The sequence below is a fragment of the Bombus vosnesenskii genome, unplaced genomic scaffold (assembly GCF_011952255.1).
Source record: "Bombus vosnesenskii isolate JDL3184/JDL3185 unplaced genomic scaffold, Bvos_JDL3184-5_v1.1 scf7180000013262, whole genome shotgun sequence".
In the NCBI taxonomy this organism is placed as follows: Eukaryota; Metazoa; Arthropoda; class Insecta; order Hymenoptera; family Apidae; genus Bombus; species Bombus vosnesenskii.
In genome coordinates this window covers 3,416,891-3,438,640 of record NW_022882922.1, presented here as the reverse complement: position 1 = coordinate 3,438,640, position 21,750 = coordinate 3,416,891, and the positions used below count along the sequence as shown (strand labels likewise).

General features: G+C 38.4%; 1 protein-coding gene across 1 annotated transcript in view; it reads left to right on the top strand.

Moving 5' to 3' along the window:
- Window positions 1-19,738, top strand: part of LOC117232469 (neurogenic protein mastermind) — a 239,436-nt gene extending 219,698 nt beyond the window's left edge. The window contains 8 exon segments of the mRNA XM_033492229.1: window positions 9,024-9,362; window positions 14,495-14,621; window positions 14,624-14,671; window positions 17,052-17,264; window positions 17,267-17,360; window positions 17,746-17,755; window positions 18,066-18,306; window positions 19,154-19,738. Of these exon segments, the coding sequence (XP_033348120.1) occupies window positions 9,024-9,362; window positions 14,495-14,621; window positions 14,624-14,671; window positions 17,052-17,264; window positions 17,267-17,360; window positions 17,746-17,755; window positions 18,066-18,306; window positions 19,154-19,395 (1,314 nt within the window). The 3' untranslated portion in view covers window positions 19,396-19,738.
- The last annotated feature ends 2,012 nt before the right edge of the window (window positions 19,739-21,750 follow it).

Genomic DNA, 21,750 nt, shown 5'->3' with positions numbered 1-21,750 from the left:
AGATAAGTGGAATTATTATTGATATGTGTAAAATTGATTTCTAATTAATAACAAACTTAGCAAAAGATTCGATGTAGAGAAACATACGAAGAAATAGAAAGAAATGAAAAATGAAAGAATAGAAAATCATGTTCGTGTCACTGGTGGCGACGAGAATAGCAGAGTTCCGATACGCACAAGTGCGTACGATTTTGTTCGTTTTCAACTTATTTCAATATCTCGATAGTCGTTCTCCCGCAGCGCGATGTTACGCTCCCTCTACATAACTCCATTATGGTTTTGTGGATCATTAGGCAGCGATACTTATTTGTGGATCATTAAGCAGCCTCGGATTCCTATGAACTAACTGCTTTGTACGTTCGCCGACTGTTTCCTCGCGGCGGGATGTTTGGTTTCCGGTGACGATCGACAACGTCATGTTTTCCTGTAGATCGTCTTACTGTTTGGTTGTTTGGAAATCTCATCGATTGTAAATCAACTTCCTTATTATACATTTTGTTTGGAAGGGGAAATTGCTGAATGTTATGATTTCATGCTAATAGATGACATAAAGCTTCGTTAAGTTGAGTTATATCGAGGTTTTATATTAGAGTATCATTTTGAACGAAGACAACAGAAAATGGATAGATTTGTTGCATGTATGAAAATATCTGGTTATTTAAAATAAAACAATCGAAAGATATTCGATCTAAGGTTTGTTCAGATTTTATATTAAATGTTATGTTAAGAGACCGTCAAAATTACGCCAAGATAATTTGAAGCTTAAAAGAAAATTAAAAGAATTACAGTTTAAAAAAGTATCAGAGATTACATTTTATCTCTATCGTACTTCTTCTCAGGGAGAAATTTTATTTATTTCTAAAAAGTTCGTTTCTTAAAATTCAATCTCATAGACACACAACCGTAAATATATTCACATATAGTCAAACTATTTAACAAAGCATCTAGCAGAAAGACTTATTTATAGAACGACTTAGAATGGTAGAAGCTACTTTCAACAACTTCTGAAATTCCACGTTCAATTTCACTTCCCGTACCATCAACTTCATCTCTGTAGATTTTACAAAACCAACATCTACATTTCAACTTCATACCGACATCTCCATCCTCTCCTCGCCGTTACAACCCAACTACGATCGAAAATCAGAAGCTGAAAGACCTACTAATTTGTCGTCCCCCGGTATATCCTTCAGCAAGAATATATTCGTAGATCGTCATGCAAATCACGAGCGCTATGATTAGCGATTACTGCATCGTGATATTAGTCGCGACGCGATTCTCGCGAGATCTCTGCTCGTGAGTCAGGTTGCTGTGCACCATGCAATGACGACGATGGACTTATAAGCGCATTCAAGCGTGTAACTTGACGTTTCCAGTCGTGATAAAGCTGCTTCGACCGGTGTTACTTCCGCTTATAATTTGCATTCCAGCGTGACATCGATTAATAATAGCGATCGATTATCTCAACGATCTTATCTAGCGTCGACTAATGCCTATCAGGTGTTTGGTAGACTTTGGAGAACTTGAGATGTGCAATCTTATAGGATCGTTTCGAATAATTGAGATTAAGGGAATTATATTTGAATTGATTAATGCGTTTCTTGTTGATACAATTGGGTTTTACTTTTCTATGTTGTATGCTTGGAAATAATTCTCGTAGAAAATTCCTATTTACGTCGTAAAAGCTTATGCACGCGTTTCGTTCCAAACTATTATAAAGCTGAAAGAACGAAGGTCTGATATTTTTACTGTTCGAGATGACTAACGTACCGAATGAATAGAGCGATGCATTTATTGTCTCAATTGCTCGTCATCTATGATTTTACAGTATTTAACTTAACACGATTACTTACAGTCGACATCAGATTAACCGAGTAGAAACAGATAAATATCGAATCATCTTCAAGTTGTGCGATCGGTAATCGTTCCCGCTAAATTGAAATTTAATTTACGCCGACGATTTCTAATAATTTAAGATCGCTTGACTGATCAAAATTACCGTAATAAAAGAGAGAAAAGAAAACACAACGTTATATAAGTTACTAAGCAACTCATCTAAAATTCATCTATTTTGCTTCTGGTTACAACACGAGACGAGACACCAGCACAGGTGTAGAATATTCCTGAGATCGATAACGTGGCGCTTAGTCAGTCGCAATCACCGGCTCGAATGGATATTATTAATTACACGAGACGGCGCTAACCGTTCGTGTAATTAATAACTAATAGTCAAGGCAGCCTCTAATTTCGAATACCTGCAATACCTGCGGCCAAATATCATCCGTAACAAGTTTGTCAACCTGTCTGCCTCGTGTTCGCCAATTGACCCTCCTGCACACAAGCCACATAATAGCAAAGATGGCGATTATGCGAAACACACGCGTATCACGGGTGCAACGCGTGCAACCGCGCTTATGGCTGCGCCCGGACACGAGTCATCGATCGATAAGCCTTTGTGTTCACGTGAAGGTATGTACGAAGTGCTGAATCGTTCGAGGAATACGCGTCGATCGTTAATGGCTGCCGTTCGTCATTAACGATGCTCGATTGCACAGCGTTCGCGATTGGAAATACCCTGGAAATATACTCGATCCGCGAAAATCTCGGAAAGTGTTCCCTCTTTTTGTTCGTGCTCTCTACATGCTCGTTCGCGCGTGAATATTCTCGCTCCCGTATACTGTCCGCGTTTCACCCACGTACGTGAAAAAAAAAGAAAAGGATAATGCTCGATCGAGGAATATTATGATGGAGAAAATGGGAGCACGCGAGGAATTTTTAGAGAAGGTTGAGAAAAATTGGAGAGAATGGAAGGGAAAAAGGGTTGATAGGATTCTGATTGTAGGGTTGGAACGAAGAATGTGTTGATTTTCCTTCTTTTTCAGTTTTGAGGGTTTTTTATAGGGATATATTAGGTTGGAAGTTAATTTTTATTGTTACGGTACTTGCGGAAAAGTAGTGTGATTTATTATTTGTAGAATTTATTGTTAATGAGGAAGTAGTACAAATGCACTTTTTTTAAAAAACAAGATAAGCGGAGAAAATGATAAATTAAATTTACATTCATTTAAAGAATTTTTCTATGAAATTTTGGCTTTTTGTAGGTTTCTTTTTTTTTCTTTAGCAAACTGTTTTTCTTTTTGTTTCATTAAACGTACCACAGAGAGTTAAGAAAATAAACGCTTCCTTTCTATAGACCTAATTCAGATCAATCTTTCAATTATCTCTCTCCCCCAATTATTCAAACTAATTATTTTGTCAGCAACTAAATATCCCCACCAATCAAGCATTCTAAATCAAACCTTCCTCATCACTACTTCATCTCATCAATTTCACGCTACATTCATCAACCTGTTTCAACACCATTAAACTCTCTTTCGATCTCTCTCGATTTACTTCCACTGGTGAGTGCATCGAACACTGTATTTCATCCGATGGTACAGAATCCCACACGTGAGGATTTCCATTGGAAACTTTATGACACGTTCGTGAAAAAAGAAGGCTATTTTTATGTCAAAACTGAGAACGTTAATGTGTTGCTGGCAGTAATGGTTTATTCTCTATGACAAAAAGCTTTGAATTCTTTTATTCTTGTTCTTATAATAGAACAAAAAGTTTTCGAAAAATGTTATGCACAATAAACTATGGATGAAATAAAATGTGGTGCGTAATGGTACATATAATGCTAGAAGATCCGAAGGAATTTTGAAATGCTTAAAATGAAACATTTTGAAAATTTTCTCTAAAAAATGTGAGCTATAAGTACATAGAGAGATCACATATAGAAATCAATTACCATACACATTTTACCACGAAAGATATGGATTTACCATAATAGATATTAGAATAAAAATTCGACAATTAATTTAATAATGCAAAAATGCACAGGATTCTCCTTTTCGTATAAGAAAATTCGTTCGCCAAGAATCACGATACCAATTTACTATTCGCTGAAACCAGTTAAGATTGACGTGATATACAATATCCAGGACACGCGAATCACAAGATTTGCCTCATTTTGGTTAAATGTTGACGGTGCAACCCCGCAAAGGAACTAATCCACGCAGTTTGACTGGCGTTCACGACTCGCTGTAAACGCGTTTAAGCCTTTATTCTCACACAAACAACAATAACCAGAGGAACGAAACGACCATCAACCGTGTCTGAATCTCGATTAGGCCAAAAGCAGCGTTAAAGTGTCCTATGGCCCGTAGAAGGCGTCTCTTGTCCCAGACCCATTCTCCATATTAGTATTCCCGTCTGAATGGTCGGTTCAGAGCTCGTCCTTGTCCGCGGAAGCTCCAGCAGTTTCACCAAAACTCCTTCTCTGTAAGCAGCGGATAACAAGACACGTGCTATGCAGATGTCGCGGCCAGCAGCTCCCACCGGGACATCCCGTCGTGATTTAGGCTAATTATGCGCGACCCGACCAGGGTACGAGCTTTCTCCTACAGCCTCATAACTAAAAGCCTACGGTGTTTCCGCCCCCTCCCATCTTACACGGTTGCTCGTTTTCGTGAGACGATGCGGATTACGTGATGGTCTCCTGCAATTTACCCTTGTACTACTGGCTTTTTCTTGCTGTTATGCGATAGGAATTAAGGATTACGGAGGTTGAAAAGAGAAATTTGGATTAATAATTGTTGCAAGGAGATTGGTTGGCGATGGGAGAATGGGAAGCAGTTAGGTCAGATTTATGAGTACTGCGGATGTTTCTAAATTTGTGGGGAAAAGGATGCAGAAACGCACAGATTCTACATAATGTGCAAGAATATATAAAATATTCAAAATAGGGCTGGTTATAATATTTAGTAAGAAATTTCTTTCTAGATTCTAGGAATTAATACAAAAGTAATCCTCCGGATAAGCTTGAACCTTGAATCTGTAGCGGCACATGAGTCAGAGGACAGTTCAAATCATCTTGTTGTTTTGTCTCGGAGCATCAAGATCGTTAGGATACACGTAATGTAATGATAAATAAACTCTGGGCAAGACTATGTCGCCGCTACGTGCACCCGTCGAACAAAGTCTAATTTGAATTTTCCGGCTCTCCCCCGACCTATATCTATCAGCGATCTAATCAGCGCAATTATACACTGTCTTGGCGAATACGTTTGTACGAGCGTCTCAACGACATTATTTATATTTATATTTATTTATTTAATCTAAATATATATGTAACGGGTTGAAACAGCAAGTTCTCGTTAGTCTAACTACCGATCCTCTACCAATCCTCTACAAATCTTTTAACTTTTTCTTCAGACATGCTAAGGGTTTTAATGACAAAAATTGCCTGATACAACATAAAAGAGCAAAGCAACTACGCTCAGTCAGACAGACTCCACGGGAGAGAATTATTTACTTTTCACAGCACCTGACATAATGGTAGTTACCAGCAGTAGAACGAGTGGCGTCGAAACAGGAGGTCCGCAACCGTCGAGTCTCTAATTACCGTAATGAAGATTATTCGCGGCATGGTCCGCGCAAAAGGGCGCGTCGCTGTCTCGGTGAAATGGACGCGTGACCATGCAGAAATTCTCTAGAATAATCGACCACCTTTTGATATTCAAATATTTTACCCTCTGCAGACTGAATTACTAAAATACGCGGTATTCGCTGCGTGTGTTTAGAAGGATTTTGAAAGAGCTTTTGCTGTTTCTAATGTCACGGGTTTTAAGCGTTGATTTTCCTGATGAAATTACGCTAAGAAGCCGTACTTATTTAATTTAAAACTAACTCGAAATTTTGGAACCGAAGTGAAATGTTCTACTTCGGAAGCCTAAGGAATATCTAACAAACATTCTTTTCAAGAACAAGATGTAATAATAATAATTGCGAATAAGTCGATTTAGTCAGCGTGTTCATCGTAAATTACTATGTTATCACAACTTCTAAAAATCGCCTGTTCATTATATAGCAATCATAAGAGATAATTGTGTATCAGTATGGAAGACTATGTTCTTTTGTTTGTTCCATACAATGATTATAGTTTTTAAGATACCGACGGGACCAAGGAAACGCATCTTATCTCTCATAGGTGATTCCACTTTCAACAATCGCGAACGATCCAATATTGAAACTGATTGCATGTTGATATATCCAATCATTTTAGAGCGAGATGCAAGATTTACTAGAAAAATTAAAATGGAAACCTTTTTGTACTTCTGTAATAATTGATCATGTGCGTGGATTGCGTATAAGCAAGAGAAGAAAAGAGAAGAAGAAAAGAGTGATACGAAGGCGTTGAAGAAGGCGTGTTCCGATATTTCATCGTATAAGATATATTTAGAAGCTCGTAGAATTGAAAATTTAATATATATAGAAGACGATTGAGGCTTGGCTCGATTATGCGTGGCCGGTGCACGCGCCCAAGACCTTGTGACACTTTGGTACGTCGGTCATAAGTCGTTCGCTGTAATAAAGTACTGACGAGGTACCGGATCGGGGCAATTTCCATATGGTGCGTACGAACAAAGGATTGGTGGAGACAGCCAATAAGTGGCCCGAGGCCAAAGAGGAACGCTGTGTGTTCTCATTATGCGATGCTTCGCGTTAGAAATTCGCAAAGAACGAATTTAATTCGTAGGATATGATGGCCGTTTGATAATCTGATTCTAATTTCAATTCGTTCATCTTCGTAACTTGGAATAATGTAAGATACAGCGTATAATGGACGCAGATACACGTACCATAGAACAAGAATTATTTATCGATGCATACACGTTGCTTTCATGTTTGAGATTAGGTTGTACTGTGTCGATTTGTAATTTTCATTTTATTTCCATACGTCCTTTCTGCGCATGCAGTATCTTTGGATTATCGAAAAGAAGAATCGAACGAAATAAAATGTCGAGTCCAGTTGGCAAACATTTAAACCTCAAATATAAGTTGTTAAGGAACACGTGGAGGCAGGAAGATTACTGTTAAACATGGAAACAAATGCCAAAATCAATATGCAAAAATGTTGGTCGAGACTTATTCTTCGAGTTATAGAAGTATTAAATAATTTAAATAATTAAATAATTTCCCAAAGCGATAGTTTCGTTCGAGGATTACAATTAAGCACACGATGTCCATTGGATCGTACAAAACAAAAAATTAAGGGAGGCTTAAAGTCGGACTAGATTACCACGACTCGATTGTCGGGGTCAAGAGTCATCGAAGCCATACAAGGGACTACGCTCGTGCCTTCTACTTCCCTCTCTGTCCTTTTTCCCTTCGCCAGCCGGTGGATGAGATATTGAAGAACGGTAGCCATTTTGTATCATTGACCGGGCAACGAGCGACGACAGGACAATAGTCGCCACTTGTCCACCGCTTTTTTGCTAGAAACCAAATTCCAGCCCGCCTGTGGCGATCCGTTGTTCGCCTCTGTAGCTCTGGATGAAAAGCACCGGTCGATCTGATCTACGTTCGACCGTGGATCATACCTTTAGTGCCAAATCATACCGAGCTCGTAGGCGATCACTACCGTCCGGGAACAGTCGAAATGCAATAAAATTCGCCTTTGTGGAACCCTTTGTAGCCGTTTTTTCGTGGTAAAAGGATTAAAAAGCGATTGGGATACTTCGATAGAATTAGGGTATATTTCGTAAGCGAGTATTACAGTAGAGTTAGGAGGCAAATTAGTGGCAATAAATTTGGTAACGCAGTATGTTGGAAAAATGTAGAATTTCAGAATTCATAACGGTATGTGTAAATTTCCGTTGCGACTATAATAATCGACGCCGCGACAAGATCGATCCCCTGATTTCCGTTGAGATAATAGGGGTGGTTAAGGTAGTATAACGCTGCGATTAACAGGGTTATAAACTTTATATTTCCAATACTTATAGAGTTACACTAAGGCGTATGTATAAGTTAAGTAAGTGATTGATTTAAGGATAGTGACCCGGTAATGACATGTTGACTATTCTAACGATGAAGAATAAGTTCGTTCTTATGTGATTACGGAGGAAAGCTCGGAGTGGGGACTTGAACTAAGGACGTGGATTCGTTGTTCACACTTTTCGACAGTGAGAGCAACGATCCGCGATGCCCATTGGTTATAGCCATTATTAATAAGTGAGGATTGGAGAAGGAAGCCTCCTACCGACGTGGCTCGGGGGTGAACTTGTGCATGGGAAAACCGGCTTTTCCGTTAGACACCCATCTGCTTTCTCCGTAATTTGTAAGGACGTGCAATAAACCTAAGGACTGTTTTAAATAACAGTTATAAACTGAAAATACTTGCAGGATTAAAGGTTCCTGCAAGCTAATAAGATTCGGTTTATGCTGGGGCCTTAGGTTTATTGACGGTCTGTCGAATGGGGCTTGGGCCTTGACGGTCAGACACTGAAGGACGTCGCACGGACCATTTCACGCGACGTAACGGTTTTTTTTTTATTTAGTTGTTTACATTCACAATTTGTCCGATTTGGACATTTGGTAGAATTTTTTGGCTGTTTGTTTATCATGTGGATGGCTACCCCCAGCGGGGTACCATCTTCGTGTTATATTCTTTGTGAGATCTGTTGGGTGAATAACAGTATGGTAAATAACTTTACCAGAATTTTACGATTTTTTATTTGAAAAAGCGAATTTGTTCCACCGAGAGGGAAATTTAAATATCTTCTGTATTTACGATTCGGATTATTTTATTACTTAAGACGCACTGTTTCTTCCTAAACTTCGTAACATTATAAATGTCTATTTGCATAGACCCAAGTGAATAATCTCCAAATTTTGATACTTAATTGAAACCAATATTTTTGGTCAAACTAGAATGTGACTGATTATGAAATCTTTCTAAAATAGTATTTGCACATATCCAAGCTGACGGATGAAATAATTTGCTATTTCAGTTATATACCAATACCGTCTAATTAAACCTCAGAATATACATATATTACCAATTACCAAATTTTCACAAAAGGAAATATTCTCACATACTTAAGTTGAAATACGAAATACTTTACTATTTAATATCAATCAGCATCTTCCAATCAAATCAGAACATTACTAATTATCGAATCTTTTGTTTCTAGGTATCTGCGGGTCAGCATATGCAGCTAACAGGCGACCTGAAGCCAGGCGTATCAGTGGCGGCGCAACAGGGCATGTACTTTAACCAGCAACAGAACCAAAGTCAGTCAGGACCGGCCGGGCAAACGGACACGTATTGTTCGGTTTCTCAGTCTCAAACGATCAACTTCACGCAGCAAAGTCTGAGACAGAGAGCTGCCGCTGCAGCCGCGGGTGGCGTTTCCCAACCCGCTGGCGCTGCAGCTGCACGCAACCATCCCCAGCAAGTGCCACCGAATCAGGTGGATCAACATCAACATGCGAAGATTCTTCAGCAGCAGCAGCTAATGCGCGCTCAGCAGGTATGTGTCTTATTCCATGATCGATCGAAAGTTTTCTAGAATGTCTTGTCGTGTGCTCTAGCCTGGAGGGTGTGAGCCAGGGGACTGGTTTATGGTTTAATTACCTAATGGTACCGCGAGCGATGTTTATCTATGGTAATAGAAATGGTGTTTCGCGTAGTTGGACGAAATCAATTCAATTATCAAAGGAGCCAGGAGGTGTTGTTCTTGGAACTAAGGTTGGATGGAGTTGCGAGGAACGCCGCGGTATTTTACTCGATTGTAAATAATCGTATTGGTGTAGGAAAATTTGCGAGATTGTAATTAGTTATTAAATTTTTGATCGGGGGAATAACAGAGGTTCACGCCGGAGAATTAGGTTTTGTAATAATTAGGTTTTGGTTTTGTAATAATTAATTCAACGGATAAAGTGATAGTAGAGATTGCGATGGCTATAATAGCGAGGGGAAGTAGGCTTTACAAAACATTTCCATTTAAAAATGTTAAGAATCTTGAGAGAAGTGAAATTTTTTTTTAAATTCTACGAATAGAATAAAAAGAAAGAAATTGAGAATTCGCAGAGTCGTCGCGACGCGCGTTATTCGAAACATTAAGTTGGTATCCGGCGATGGTGAGCAACAGGTATCGCGGCTCCTTTGCAACTTCTTGGTTCCATCGCGCTGAAAGAAACGACGCAAATAGGACAAACGTCTTGGAAGCCGCGGAACAATGAATGGAAACTTTTTCTGTAACCGGGAAATCTGAGTTCGCGTGCACTTCCTGGAGAGAACGTAATGTCTGGTGTTATCGCGACTAAACAAGATCTTGCCTTTTTTATGATGTTTACGAATGCGGTTTGCCATGCTCGAAGGAGCTCGATCGAGTGAAATTATTGCGGTTTGTTATTCACCATTTTTTGTTCCTGTTATTTATGTATTTTCATTGCTAAATTAAATGTTTATTTTACTATGTGCTATTATTCGTACGCAATTGACTGTGACTTCGTGTTACGATTTATTTTCTGAATATACGAAATTTCAATTTTTTTTTATTTAATTATTAATTATTATTATTATTATTAATTTAACAGTTCACATATAATGAACTTTAACGTTAATCTTACGTTATAAACAATCTAACAGCATAAAAAATATTGTCTGACAAATGGAAATTAATTTAAATAAAGAGAATAATGTATGCATGATAATTCTTTTAATAAAAGTTCGTAATTACTTTGTTGTTACTCCAATATGGTTGCCTTCGATGTTAGACTTCTTATGAATCAGACACGACGATATTTACGACTTCAGAAAATATTCTAGGATGAACTTGAATTTGTTGTTTCGTATGTTTCATATTGTATCGTTATCTACAGTTTTTATTGTCAATTATCAGGATAAAAGTTAATATAAATAATCAGAAAAATGAAGTTGTCATATCCAGTGTTTGAATCTTAATAAAATTATATTATCCACTTTAAGTACTTCTTTCTGTCGCATAGCAAATAATAAAAGAAAACACGCACTAACAAACACTGTGACAATAAACACGGTGAATTGCTAATAAGCGATATACATAAAAAAGTGACCGTCGTGAAGATATTACGACGTTACGTGTGCAAATTTGTTCTCCTCTGCTTTTCATTCCATAAACACCACTTATGCATATCGGCGTGTGCATTCAGCTCATTAGAGTTTTAAATTGCAGGTGAACGCGTTAGTTTTACATCTTTACGAATTATGTCGCATTAAAGCCATTTAGAACTAGTAGAGTTTATCGGTCCATATTGTTCTTTGTGCCGACGCGAACAAAAGAGGAAAAGGAAAACAGAAAAAGACGAGACGAAAGACGTGCGTCTGTATCGAGTCTGTTGTTCTAGTTACTCGAGGTATAATGTAACGCCGGCAACTTTGCAATCAGACAACATTTGCATGCAGTCATTTACATCTTTGTCCGGCACCGTGTTCTTTCATCTTTTATGCATTTCCAATTTGCATCGGAAGAAACTGTGTCCACGAGCTCAATTACTGTCACTGAATCGTCTTCTTCCACGAATTATCCCCTCGAACACTTGCTCCTTCGCTCGACTATTGAAAAATTGCTAAAACATTGAATATCAAATTACACGTCGAGTCATCGAAATCACATTTGCATAAATTCGCCCCATTACCTGTCGATCTAATTCTATAACACAAACTTTATACGATATTCCTTCAACAGGAACGTTCGTAAAATGTGTGCCTAATACGTCGACTACTATCGTGGTCATCGATGAGCCACGTTTTACTAGACCTGTTAGAATGATCAAAATAAGATAAAGACTTTCGACAAAGACTTAAATAACATCGTCGAAAGAAAGTGTCCAAATACAACATAATACTTTGCAAAGATTAAATATCATGATATAGTATACCTCAATCTACTGCGGTTCTCAGAGCAAAATATATAAAAATTCGCGTGGCAGTTAACGTATCAAATGTTTAAAAAACATATCTGACGTGTGATTTATCTGTCAAAGTATAATTAATAATTCTGTTTATTCCAACCTATCGGGAATAGAAGAATGTAAATATCAAGAAATAACGTATCACGATAATCTATCAACATGCTCTCAAGAAAAACATACTGGAAGAAAATCGAAAGCTGTTCGATGAGCAGAGTAAAATTATTAACGATTTATAAATCGTAACGGGTTCTCTGCGGCGCGGTCACGTTCCCGCTCGCGGACACGCCGCACGATTTATTAACGAATGACTCAGTTGTAATACCAAGCATTACTTTAACGATGTTAGAGTATCGAAGGCAACTCTCTGATCGTGCTCCAATTACTAATTGTAGGTCTCACGCAATTGGTTAGTCATTCTTCATCAGTGCGGATCTTTCTTTTCTTCTTTCTCGATATTTCCTTCGATCACGTTTTCTTCCTTTTTCACTTTTTGTTTTTCGTACGTTCGTTATAATGGAATAAAACAAACGCAGGCTGTACAGGTTGAAGAGTTAAACACCAGATCGTTTGATAATTGCTTGTTCTTGATGTTAGGTAGAATCGCTTGGAATCGTGTTACAAAATGAAGGAAGATTTTTCAAGATTGCATGGGTCGAGCTCTGGGTCACTTTCTATGTAATTGAGCTACCGTGAAGTGCAATCGCGTCCCCAATTGCCGTGAGAACGTTGGCGAAGTTTCCTCGATTTTCGAAGAATAACGAAGATTTGTTGCTTCTTCGGCGAAATGATCGATCTGTAATATGCGGTTCTCTTAAATCAGATTTTTTAACGATTGATAATCGGTTATATCGATTGCCACGATATGGTATCGACGAATATCTTTTCTTCTCTCTTTTTAGGAATTGGGATTAATTTAGATATTGTATCGATTTTAAATTATATTATTGTAATTATTCTCTCTATTTTTAAACCGTTTTTTTTTTATTTTCCTGAATAATCTCCTTTATATCACAATTACTTAGATCGCCAAAATTACAAATATTAAAGGAAATTGTTAAACTAACAATTTTAAGTGATCCAGTCAAGAGTTAATCCGTAGAGAACCATTCATTTCCTTCTTCTCAAGTACGAATCAGTGGAAGAACGCGCGTGAAATTGCTACATGCTGATTTTAAGAGTGCTTCCTCCGTTCACCAGAAGCTCGTTGTGAGAGCAATAGGCGGTGCTCGTTTAATCGTTGGTTGTTGCACGTTCAACAACGGAAAAAATAATTATGTTTGCTGGCGAGAGTGCTCCGATTTTACACGTTCAAATTTTTATACGTAGATAGAAAGTTTGGAACATTGCACCAATCACGTGATAACTATGTTATTTAATACTTATTTGCATGTTCTGAAAAATATAGCAAAACGGGGCAAGTTGGGAAGTTTAATCGCAGTTAAATAAAAGATTCTCTTAATATAAGCTTATGATTGATTCCAAGTCTTACATCTAGTATACAGATATCTTGTGAAATTGAGAAAATAAAAATTTCCTTCCATAATATTATATCGATATGAATATTACCAAAAAATAAAAATTCACAGGTGACAAACAAAAAAATGTGCTGAATGTTTTACCTGCGCATTAACAGTAGCATTAAAGTAGTAGAAAGAATTGTGTAACTCACTGTGTGTCAGAAAAAATACAGAAGGGTGTAGAAAAGCGCAGACGATTTAGGAAGAAAGACGCAGAGAAAATGATGGAGATTGCCTCTGGTGGCACATGGTGAATGCGTATCTCGTTTGGTAATGAGGAAAACGTGTATTACTGTCTCTGGTTGCCTTCCGTCTTCATTGTCGTCATCGTATACGCGGACTTTCGTCGACGGCCGCGTAACACCAGGAAGTGGAAATGCAATCCAAGGGGTCTTGTGCAACGACACCGATGCTCGGAACTTCCGTGCTCGCCAGTTCGACGACAATGCGACTCCTAACGAGTCATCGATGCGTGCCGTGAGCTGAGTTGCAATTATTCCCCGTGGAATCCGTCGGTCGGCTTTCTAACTCGTACCTTATCGCTGTTCAAGACTCGTCAGTCGAACCTTATATCGTGTTCTTCATCCGCGATTCCGTTTTAGTATCGCGCATTTATGACGTTACCGCAGCAGATAGCAGGTGTTTTTAGCAGAACCTCAAGTTCGAATGAAAAGATATATTACAATATTCTTCTATTGGGCAAGAGTGGTATTTAAGTAGAATTTTCGACGTTTGTGAATGTCTGTTAATTTTACGAAGTCTTCACGCGAATTTGATTATGTTGCTTATAGTTTTCCACATAATTAATAAATAATGCTTTATGTACAGATTTAGTTATACATAAATAGTAGCATATTACTAGTAGTTCAATAGTACAGTTGTCCAAAATGTTTCTTTCGTTTTATAAGGAAATAATAAACGCACAATGTTTTTTGTTTTATGTTTGTTTATTGAATTATACACGAACGTAATAATAGAAATATAACGAAATAGATCGTACCTAATTCAATAAAATAATATAAAACAGAAATTCTCGTTCGTCTATTATCAGCTTACGAAACGAAAGAAACTTTTCGGACAACCTAATACAACAATAGTGTTACTCGCACTGGGCTTCGAATCGCGAAGTCAAAGTATCCGAGGCACGTAATTTCATGTAATTGAAATCCATTATTTACTTGTTCTTTCAGGTGATGCAACAACAGCACATGGCCGGAGGAATGGGTGGCGTGAGACCACCACCTCCCGAATACAAAGCGGCGGCTCAGGCCCAAATGATGCACGCTAGTATCGGCATGGGTCAGCAGCCTAGGTTTCCAATACCGGGCCTATGCGTAGGGTTACACAACAACCTATGCCACCTTCAGGTGAGTACATCGTACTGTTCACAACTAATGAATGTATGACTCTTCGTTTGGCTAATTAGAACTCCTTCATACATACATGTATGTCAGTGTTGTTTCTATGTTTCGCTTATACCGATTAAGTTAATTATTAAGGATAATTGTATACTTCTCCACTATACATAGTTCAATTATGTAATTAATGAAATGAAAAACATAAATTTAATGTAAGTCGTTTCTTAATCTTTCAAAGCTCTACAGTTAAAATGTGTTGCTGTCTAATTTTGCTTATTTTTATAGTATTTGGTATATAATTTAGTTATTTGTTGGAGCAGGGATTTAATTCTAAATACGAGTACACTTTAAAGAAAGAAACGGGGGAAAAGATGAAAGAAAAAGTAACACATACATTTTCAAGCACGTCGATCTTGTATACTCTTGTACGAAAACGAGGGAGCAAATGTGTATACGTTTTTAAAAGTGGAAATCAACCACGTCGGCACGATCCAATCCTCTGTTTCGCTTTTTACGCTGACAGTAGCGACGGTTACGTCACTTTCATATGCACTGGCCGGAGTTGGAAGGCACTTAGGGTAATGAGAAGCTGGGTGCTGCTATCGATTCCTCCGTCTTTCGTCGAAACGACGCGTTCAACCACTGTACGACAGTTTTGATTTCCCCGTTCTTCTGTCCTCGAATCGTTGTGATTTATTATCTCTGCTACATTATTTACGAACACTACGGAATAACGAAAATTACAAAATTATGGGAACTATAGAAATATACAAACTATACCGTGTAATAAAAATTGTAGAACCACGAGATTCTGAAAACATAGATAAAAGAACTGTACTCGAGGAAAAGATTACGACCATCAGATTTTTCTTCGAAACCTAGTTAAAGTTGCATTTCTCCACTTCGTTCACTCTTGTCCGCTATCCTTACAAAACAATATGTAAAATTCGAGTCATAAATGAGAAGTTCAGAAGGAGAAGGATATATGTGATAAAATTTGTGATTCAACGAAACTGTAGCTAAACTTGTTTGTATATTTCTAAACATTAAAACACATCACTACACGTACTCAAGAAGATTTGTATGTTCTCTATATATGGATATTATGTCAATACACTTATACTACTTCTCCCATTAAGTTTCTCAAATAATCCAGCCATAATTCAGACAAGGGTTACCTTGTCTCGTTTGACAAGACTGTGCACAGTTTTTGTACTAAAAGTTAAATAAAGCGTAATATAGATGTATTTCTCTCGGAAATATTTTTTGGGCAGCGGTCTTGATTATTGGACTATTCCGATTACACAGAGCTACGTAAATCTAAGTGAGCAGACGTAAAGACGTAAAGAGTAAACTGTGAGTAATCGAGAAAAAATATTTGACCGGACGCGAAGCATTCATTTGAATAATGTTTATACACTTTTTAACCATCGCGATCGGTTAAATAAGTATTCGAGGGAAATGAGCCCGATCTCTTGCTGGATCCGCTCGAGGCTAGAAAGAACGAACGAGAACGAGATGTAGGTGTAGGAGCAGGAGAGGGTGGATTGGTGGTGGAAAGGGGATCGTAAATATTCTTATACATCGTAGCTCGTACGAGGCTCCTCTATCGATCTGCTCGGAGCTACTTTCATAAGATTCTATCCAAACGAAAATCCACAGAGCATTAAGGTTCTACGTTTCCTTCGTAATACGTATCTTCTTTACGTATCTGGCTAGCCAGAATGAAGAAACGTTTCCCCGCGATCGATCACCATCCTCTGCGATTCAATCGTCTGTTTCGGTCGTCGTAAATCTTACCTAAGATATTTTCGTATATAATTTGTAACAAGAAAATCCTTCTTCTGGTTTGATAAGAGATTTCCTGTTTGATACGACGAAGATTTTCTACGACTTAATTGTATACAAAATACATCATTGGTGGCAAATGTGCTGGAAGTTTTGAAAGATGAAGCTTTAAAAATATCCTTCTTTTTTCTAGTAGAGTTTCTTTATGTTTGTCCGCCTTGTTGTCAATTTTAAAAAAACTGTCAGACACAATTTACATATATTTATTCAATAATAAATTTACAACTAAGCAACAATGGCATAATTCTCAGTGGCAAGGTTTAAATTATTTTAAGAAACATAATATGTACCATTGTAAAGAAAAAGGCAAATGAAAGCCATATATAATTTCTTTGAGAGCGACGATTTACTAATAGAATAAATTCTCAATGTCTGAAATTTCATCTTCCCTATCAACATGAAAGAAAGTGCATCTAAACCTTAAAGAAGAATCCTTAATATAATCTTAGCCATATTTTTATACAATCTTTTACATAAAAACCCTGAAAAATGACAATATTCACTAGCAATCACCTATCCGTTTGTTCTTGTTTTGTCGTAGGTCCGATGATGAGGCCGCAAATTGCGCAGCAGCAGCAGCAGGCGTTGCACGCTGCCGGTGGTAACATGTACATGGGCGGTGGCGGTATGGCCGCCATAGGCGGAATGCATCAGATGCATCAGCGTCTTGGATATCCTAGGACTAACAATCAACGGCCGCCTAACGTTAGCGTGGGTCCGCCTGATGGCCTTGGAAATATTATCGCGGGCCGCGGCCCCAGCAGGAGTGGCGACACGTTCTCATGCAGCAACAAGGCTTTCAGGCGCAGGCTTTGCGATCGCAATTTAACCAACAAGGTCACCAAGGTAAGCGTCTCCCTGGGACATCCATTATCATGTTTGTAATCCTGCGCGCAGTAGGCGATTCGTACGAGTAATCGCCGTTTCGAAAGATATCGAATTAACAAATAACTTTTCTGTTCGGTTAACCGGTTACAACTATAACTCTGAAAATTATCTTCGGTTTTGAGAATTAATTTCTTCGCAGAAAATGGAATATCAAGAGATATTACGAATATTAAGAATGGATGTTATATACGTCTCTAATTAAATCTTATATTATAATATTGAGTAGTAGAATGCGAGTTACATTTCATGGGATTTTATAATCCTATATTTCCTGGAGACAGGAATGTGGAATTTGAAAATTGGAAATTATTCTTTTACTCGTAATGCAGATAGTAAGATAATAATAGATTTGGTCTTGTATTAGTGTCTACCAATTAATCCATTGTAACAGAAAGATATTTTGTACAATTGTTATATTCGTAGTTCTATATTTTACAATGAAAAATTAAGCTGTATGATTGCAGTAACGTACATTTGTCACGTTAGTTCATGATCCATTCCATATTGCAATACGAAGAGTCAAACCATTAAGGCTACATCTTTATACGTGATAAATGATGAATTAAATCATTGCGTTCCTGTAGACAGTAAATACCAGTTATCACAACGAAATGTAAATCGTGTTAAACCGTTTCACTTATCCTCATTTTCCAGGTGGATTCGGTAGGGTAACACAGGTGGAATGCAGATGAACGCCGCACAGATGCAACAGCATCAACAGTTGATCCGCTCACAGAGTGGAGGCATCGCTGGCTCCGGTATGGCCAACAGCACTCAGATGCAGCAGTTACTGTCGCAGCAACACCAGCAGCAAACATTAGCCATGCAGCAGAGTAATAATCAAATGTCACTGCAGATGCAAATGTCGCAGTCCTCATCAGTCAACTCTGTCAGCACTACCGGAACCGGTAAGTCTTGGACGATGACCATTCCCTGATTCCAAACCGCGGAGAATATTGATCGAACGAGATCTTGCGTTAAACAAGAAAAATGATTTCGACGTGATTAATCGTCCGATAAATGGTGGATCCTGATCAATTTTCGTTACCTGATAATTTTATGATTGATTCAATGAAACTTATGATTTATTCAAATGGATTTCTTTCAATTACGCGTGTTTACCGTGAAAGATTACAGTTTCGTATGATATATTAAATAGAATAATAATACATAATAGTTATGTAATGATTTGTTCGCTAACAAAACGTATAACGAAATAATTAATCGTGTTAACGATGTTTTCGACAGTTAAGTTTATATCTTTGTATTTATTTTTGTTATATTAGTATGATAAATCGGGCTTCTGTTAGAAAAGTAATAGGATATTGAAACATGTTTTACGATTGTTATATGCGAATTTAAGTTGTTCATGTTATTATTTCTTAATGAAGTATCCATTGTAATTGATCAATAAAGTTCAAGTTCTCCCTTTTTACATACAAGATTATCTTAAGGAATTGTTGTATTACAAAAACAAAACCAAAGATACATTGATTATTTCTAAAAATTAATAATAGTGTCATAACACACGCAGCGATGCTACTAAAATTTATTTATACAGAAAACAGCTGAAATTACATTTTTTTCGTGCTTAATACGAAAATATGCAAATACTTTAACTCGTTCTATCCTCGACCATATTATTACACTATCAAATCATTTGTACTAATCCTCATTAGTGTATTTATCCTCCTTATACATTATCATAAAAATTATTTGCTCGTTATCAATCACGTTCGAACGATTCCCTTGCAGGTTCTCCCCTGCACCCGCATCAACAGTACGGTGCTGGTAGTCCAGGAGTGCGCAGCCTGTCTCAACAGCAACAGCAACATGCGCAACCGCCGGCCACCACTACGGACCCTTCCGTAGCCGCAGCGGACTTTAGCCTCGAATTTCTGGAGAACCTTCCGACTGGAGACACGTCGAACTTCAGCGCTCAGGAACTGCTGAATTCCCTCGACCCTACGGCGGGCTTCAACCTCGATATTCTGTAAGACCACGCCTATCGCGGTCTATTCGGAAAATCGGATTTTAATTCACTCATAGACCGGTTTAAAACGCAAAAAAAAAAAAAAAGTGAAAATGTGAAAAAGAACGACGTACGATAATACATACACGCGCTAGGATCGATCACCCCCAGGAAAAACGCTTACGTCCATAAGTAGATTCGCTTTGACTGCACGCGCAGCATTCTCCGTCGTATGCTGCGCTGACAATTCGTTTAACAGTTCCTTCGAGATCGATGAATAATGACGAGACGTAATCGTCGCGTCGAGAGAAAATTAGTTGGTAAAAGTTAACAGGTTTACTGGGTTCGTGGAACGTGATCGTACCATTTGTTAGCCCGGTTTTGGTAATGTGGCAAAACCGTAGCGGTGAATGGACTGTGAACGGAGTCGAAAGCAGACGAAACGAGCAGCAAGGCGAGGAGACATAAGATTATTGATTTCCGTGTTGTGACGACCACTCGTCGAACCGCGACGATCACGGTTACCTGTAACGCGCGTCCTCCAATGATCAGACATGTTCATCGATTAATCTAATTTGAAAACGCGCAGTCGGGGTGTTTGATCCAGTCGAACCAGAAGTAAATGGCGGTCGGTATCGCGACACGTGCATATGATAGATCCATACGTGTAGTAAGTTTCCTCAGACAGTTCGATGTTCGGCTTGCGGACGATAGAGGGTGCGCGAGTTGAAAAATTCGTTCGTCAGAGGGCATCCGGTTCGACGTCTCGCTTGCATGGAAACCGGTCGTAGTGCATTTTCGGCAGCTATCCTTCGGCTGGCGACTATTCTTCTAGGCAATCATCTTTTAGTAAAATTTAATTTCTTAAACGATAAACGATCAAAGAAGCAGCAGAAACAAGAGAGTAAGGAAAAGAGAGGTAAATAGATCGAAATAGAACCAGCGGACGGTCGACAGCGTGGGAAATCAAGAGGTACGCGTAAAAATTCGTCCCGTCGTTCGTTGCTCCGCAAACGTTTTATATTACATATACACATATAATAATATATATAGTGACGTTTAATCGCCATGTAAGTGGCATGTTCGAATCCTTTTTTTTCGCTGCTCCCCATGTTCTCAAGTTTTCGCAATGACGGTCGCACCGGAGTGAGGATCGATCGATCTTTCTCTCTCGAGTGCACGCGTCGACGACACTGCGCGGTGACTTCGACGCGCACTCCACAAAACGACCAACGGTATAATTCATTCTCTTGATTTTTCACGCTATGATCCACGATCGAGAATCGTCAGCGGACAGGCGAACAAAAGAAAATATCGTCCTAATAATCGTCGGTTCACGATCGATCGTGTCGTCGTTTTTGTTACAATGACGTTCCATTTATCCTTTCGGTCGACGATCGAGCGAAAGAACATTGAATCGTCGATTTTCTTGAACGAATCGACATTCGACCGTCGCTGAACTTCGATTTACAGCTAATTACATTATTACGATAATAACAATTGCTAGAGATAATAACGTATTTAAACGCCGCGAACGATCGCGTATTCTACAATTAACAGAAAGTCAATTATGAGATATGTATTATTCGATTCCCGATGAATTGCTATCGTGGCCTCGCGACGACGGGCTTGTGTTTCGGCCCGATCGGACGGGTCCACGTTCCGCGCAGGGGTTCGCGTCGCGTTTGATGATGAGGAGAGGGAGCAGTAAAGAGAATGAAGAAACCCTTCCTAAGAACGCAGTGTTAGTGTTGCTACGGGATAAATTACAATCTTGACTGTACATAAAAATACACGATTACATAAACACACATACATACACATACACGTACACATACGAGTTAGAAGAAAATTCAGGACGATAAGTTCGCAAACTTTAGCCGATTAAAATTTAAGAGCCCTACGATATAGGTGAATATTATACATATATATATAAATAAATAAATATATATATATATATATAATGATAATAGTAATCGATGATAACGCACGATTCAAGAGCGAATGGCGAGAAATAGTGATACGGATGAAAATAGAAAGAGATAGAATATTTGAGAATATGGGAAAAAAAGAATATAATTGGTGCGAAAAAGTGAAACGAATGAATCGGTGAGAAAGAATGAGACAACGCGTGATTGTGTATGTGTGTTTCGCGCGGCGATAAAGCACATTTCCTCGATCCGAGCGTATTTATTGAGTTTTAGTTCCATAGAATGTGCTCTGTCGCCGAATTCGACAGGTTGCACATGAAATAATTACGGTCAGCTGCGAACATCGTTCTTGGTACGATGAACCGAATGCTCTTCTCGCGGATATTCCGGTTCTTTTCGGCTCTTTCGAAATACCAAGAATCGTTGTAACAGGATAGCATTAGTACTTA